Source organism: Pseudorasbora parva, chromosome 24, assembly GCF_024679245.1.
Source record: "Pseudorasbora parva isolate DD20220531a chromosome 24, ASM2467924v1, whole genome shotgun sequence".
NCBI lineage: Eukaryota > Metazoa > Chordata > Actinopteri > Cypriniformes > Gobionidae > Pseudorasbora > Pseudorasbora parva.
Genome location: NC_090195.1, coordinates 3,654,716 through 3,659,799, shown reverse-complemented (window position 1 = coordinate 3,659,799; position 5,084 = coordinate 3,654,716). Strand labels below are relative to the sequence as shown.

Here is a 5,084-nt window from a genome sequence, read left to right as displayed (position 1 = left end):
AAATCTCACAATTTAATTTGTAATGTACGACACTTTTTATTTAATAAGCATCTGATTCAGTGCAGAATTGACCTTATTGTTAATCATATCTAGTGTACTGTTCTCATGTGTGTGTATTTGTAGCCGTCCAGGTCAGTGTGTTGGACATGGAGACAGTCGGCGACTGGGCCAAATTTGCTGTGAATCTGGTGTCTGTCTACAAGAGCCGTGGAGAGCCGCTGAAGAGAGGCGATCACGTGCTGTGGGTCCATATGAAGGATCTGGCCTGCAAATGCCCAAAAATACACATGGGCAAACGCTTCCTCATCCTGGGCACGACTGAGGGTCCCACGAGTCCCGAACGCCCGGGACTGCTGGCTGACAAAAACAGCCTGGTCATTCAGTGGAGGGACAATTGGACTCGACGACTGCGCAAGTTCCAGCGCAAAGAGAAGAAAGGCAAGTGCGGCAAAGCGTGATGGGATTGCGGGAAACTCTTTATTATTGACCACTGTCCTGCGTACGCGGGAGACTGCGAGACCGAACTCTGCGTGTTGTCGTCTGTACGTTTCCAGTGCGTTATTTGATATGTCGTCCTGTTGGTCAGCCTTCTAAAGGGACCGTTAAAAAGACTGTTTCTAATCACACACCACTGAATCTCACACACACACAACACAAGGACTGATTCCATTTCCTCTCAAAGCCACAATTTAATCTATCAAATATGAAATATGTCCTCAAATTACAAATCAGCAGAACGGTTCTGTCCGCATCTGGTTCGGTTCTTCTCGTCTTTGTGGCCTTCATTAGATGGTCACACTGGTGTTCACCACACGCTGCTCGCTTCAGTTCTGAAAACCTCAAAATCTTCATCGTCATCATCGTCGGTCTGGATCATTTCACATTTGAAGACCTTATTAAGCCTTCTCACAGCTGTGGATTGTGTGCTGTACGTGTGGATGTCTACTTTGATACTGAAGTTTTTTTCATCTAGTGGAAAAATGTCCATTAAATGTCCCATAGAACCAAACATACTCTGTGCAAGTATGCAAATGCAGGAATGTCTATCTTTACATGGACGGTTCGCTCAAAATTCACCCAAAAATGTATATTTTGTCATCATTTACTCACACTAATGTCATTTCAAAAACCCAGTGTTTCATTCTATATTCTGTGGAACGCAAGAGGAAAATGTCCTTCTTTTCCATATAAATACTTTCTGTTAAGCACCACAAAATGGCAAAACTCACTATAAAAGTAATCCATATAATGTCTAAATGAAATGAATAATCACAAGTTAAAGTCATTAAATGGCACCAGAAGATTTGGATTATAGTCCATGAGTTTAATGGACAAAATGATATGATCAATAAGTTATGACAACATATGTTTTTACATTGCTTTAACTCATCAAAATAAGGAATTTCAACTTTTTTAAAGTCAGTTTAATGTAATTTAGTTGAAATGACTTAAGCATCCAAGTTGATTGTACTTAAAAATATAAGGCAATACTAGCATACGAGTTCTGAAGGATATGAGGCAAGTAAAAAATTATAAAAAAAATGTATTTGGGGTAAATTGTTCCTTTAAATCAGTTGTGTTATGTTCAAGTAGCTTTAAACATGTCCAACATTTTAACTAAACTTAAGGTTGGAATACACGACACGACTTAAAAAATCTCAACAGACTTTCAAGTCATTCAGAAAACAAATTGTGATGCAATCGGCCTTCGAAGAAGGCAGCTAATATGATCAAAATATCAAACATGTTTGATCTACTCCAACTTGGATGAATTCATAATTTTAATCATACGCAATGCAACTTTCTGTGAAATTTCCGAGGGCTTGGAGACTTTCGGTAACTAGCGTTGACTCCTCCTGATTGTAAAAAATCTGGGCCAAACTTGTGTAGTATCTCTCATCTTGCACAGTAGTCCATCTGAAAGAGAAATCTGACTGTAGTGTAGAAGAAGACAGTTCATGCGAATGCTTTATAGCGCCCCTTGTGGCAGTGTGTACATGCACAGCTACATGAACTGCATTCTGGTGCGCTTCTGAATCTAACGACACGTGAAAGCAAGCTTGCTACTTGTGTTTGCATACTTTAGTAGAGCATGTTTCAGGGATAATGCTCTGTCCTACTGTTCGTCACTCTTTGTCTTCTACTACCGAATGTCTCGGTTTTTATCCGCCGCCTGACCATTTAAAAGACAGGACAAAGACGAGAATAATGACATGTATTGTTCTTGTTTGCATCTCTTACTGTCAGACACACATACACACAGGGGTCTTTAAAGTCTGAGACCACTTGCTTTTTTTATTTTAATTACAAATGCATTATCAGCATAACAATTTGCATTGAAAATGAATTAAAGTGCCCCGATTATGCTATTTTAAAGGTTCCTAATTTTGTTTTAGAGTCTCCTAAAATAGGTTTACATGCATCCAAAGTCAAAAAACACTTGAACTTTCTCATAATATCCATTACAGCATCAGCTCTTTTCTTACAGTGTCTGATACGGTTTAATAAAGCATTCAGTCTCTCTAAACCCCGCCTTTCTGAGAGCCTGCTCTGCTCCGATTGGTCAGACAGCCTGATCTGTTGTGATTGGTCTACCGCTTACAGCACATGTCGAAACCAGACACTCATTACTATATCTGAATTTCTGCTCATCTTCTGTCATATGAACAGTAACGATGATGATGGTTTTACCTTATCAATTTAAGAAAAAAGAACATCAAAGTGGATTTTCTTTTGCAGTTCTTTCTTTTAGGATACAATAACTTATCTTTGAAACTTTGCAGACTTTTTACATTCACAAACATATCTTACACAGTACATGAAAGGTTTTACCTGAAAAAGCATAATAGAGGCACTTTAACATTTAGTGGTATTTGGTGTCATTGCAGCAGTTGACATGAACAACCAAGATCATATTTCCAGCATTATTTGACTAATAAATGCCACAAATATAAGTATATAAATAAACAAATAACAGATTTTCCGTCTTTCAAACTTTGCGACCTCAGTGTATTAGCTATGTCAAATATCAGTAATTGTTCAGAGAAATGAAGGAATTACAGTGAAGGATTAACTAGAGATAAAATCGCTCATTTATATTCATGATCATGTCTAAACGAATTTCAGTACTAAAGTTTGTTTTACACTGTCTCTTTGCTGGATTAAGAAGTAAATCCCTTTTATTTGTGAAAAAAAATCACCGCCCAACCAATATGTCTCACGAGTGTATGATGACAGAATGTTTATTGTCAGGATAAGATGATTTCTATTGTAGTATTTTATGTTGATAGATGTCTGTGTTTATGCAATAACTAGTCTTTTGTATGCCAATGTTTGTTCTTTGTTAAACTAACAGGAGAGTTAACTGAAGTAGTGTTAAAATGTTGATCATTTTTAACCAGCATCCGTAGACACACTGTGGTAAACTCTCACACACATCATGCCACACACACACACACACACACACACACACACACACACACACACATACATATATATATATATACACTGTGTGCACTGTCTATAATTTTTATGTATATTTTAATACACACACATTCATATATATATATATATATATATATATATATATATATATATATATATATATATATATATATATATATATATATATTTAAGATTGTTTTTTATATTTATATATAAAATATTTAAATATATAAACAGTCTATACATAAATATATACATATGTGTGTATTCAAAAATACATAATACTTATTCACAGTAAATCACAATTGACTAGGGATATGTACGGAATGGAATACTATTATCATACTAGAGTTTATCATCCATACTGCATACTATTTCACATATTTTTCTTATTAATAAACAGCATGCAGCGTTAACTGCTTGGTAAGCAGTATGATAATATTCCATTCCAAACATTGCCAAGTGCTCTGTGTGTAACATTGTATCCCACAATGCAATGCACTCAACCTGACCTTCCTTTTGCAGTGTGACAAATGCACAGGAATTGCTATCAGCATATATTGTTTGTGATCTGTCGTCCAAAAGTTAAGACATCTTTGCACGAAGTTAGGTTAAAAATGCAAGACAACCATATTTACAAGATGACAACAGGACGAGTTAAACATGCAACGTGATGAGGTGACAATGTAGCGTTCTACTGTTTGCATAAATGCTTATTGTTGCATGTTTCACATACTATTTTTAAAAAGCAAAATATTTTATATCTGATTAACACAAACAGAATTGATTAACCCGAGGGATGAACAACACAAGTAGTGCAAACATTAACTAGTATGCTATTATTCCCTTCTGAACATAGTCAAGGGTGTAGCGATGCCAAGGAAATGCCATTTCCACAGCAATTTCCATTTCCATTTTACTCCTGGACTTGAGATGAGAGACTATAAACATACAAAAGCTTTCCCGCTGCATGAGTGGCACAGATTACCGGTTTTAATGACCCTTATGTCATTAAATAAATGAACAATTAGAGAAAGACTGAATTCTGTTTCTGGAGGGAAGCGGCCGACGTGCAGAATGTTTCTGCTTGTGCGAATGTATTTGTCTTTATAGTTGTGTGCAAAAGTTTGGGCACAATTCCCACATTTCCTCTTTGGTTGATTCATTTTGGCAAGAAGATTTCACTGCCATCCCAACTGAGCATGTGCTAAATTAGCTTTGAAGAAATGCAGCAAACAAACAGCTTTTCTGCATTAAAATGAGCAGAAATAAACAGAACGTTTAGATCAGCCACAGGCATTTGCGCACAACTGTATATTTTTACATATCGGTGTATGAATGAATATGTGTATGTATTTGTACATCCATTAGTCTGAATGTGATGTGTGTCTGTATGAAGATGTACATACATGAGTCAATGTGCAGTTTGATGAACTTTATGTTTCAACATGAGGAATATTCTTCCATCTAACGTACTGGGAGAGTTTCTCTCCTTCTCAACACCCGTTTTATTTGCTGTCTCTGTAACTGCAATGACCACTGAATTAATCAAATATACAAATAAATTATTAGTTGATGTATGTTTTTGTCTTGGTATTTATCAACTGTAATTAGTTCTGTACCACTTTAAAAGGGCCATA

At 36.2% G+C, this 5,084-nt stretch overlaps 1 protein-coding gene across 2 annotated transcripts in view; it reads left to right on the top strand.

Annotated features, from left to right (window-relative positions):
- ntn2 (netrin 2) overlaps positions 1 to 2,602 on the top strand; it is a 38,727-nt gene extending 36,125 nt beyond the window's left edge. For both annotated transcript variants that reach the window (XM_067434608.1, XM_067434607.1), the window contains one exon: positions 124 to 2,602. In XM_067434608.1, the coding sequence (XP_067290709.1) occupies positions 124 to 458 (335 nt within the window). In that variant the 3' untranslated portion in view covers positions 459 to 2,602. The remainder of the gene's footprint in view (positions 1 to 123) is intronic.
- The last annotated feature ends 2,482 nt before the right edge of the window (positions 2,603 to 5,084 follow it).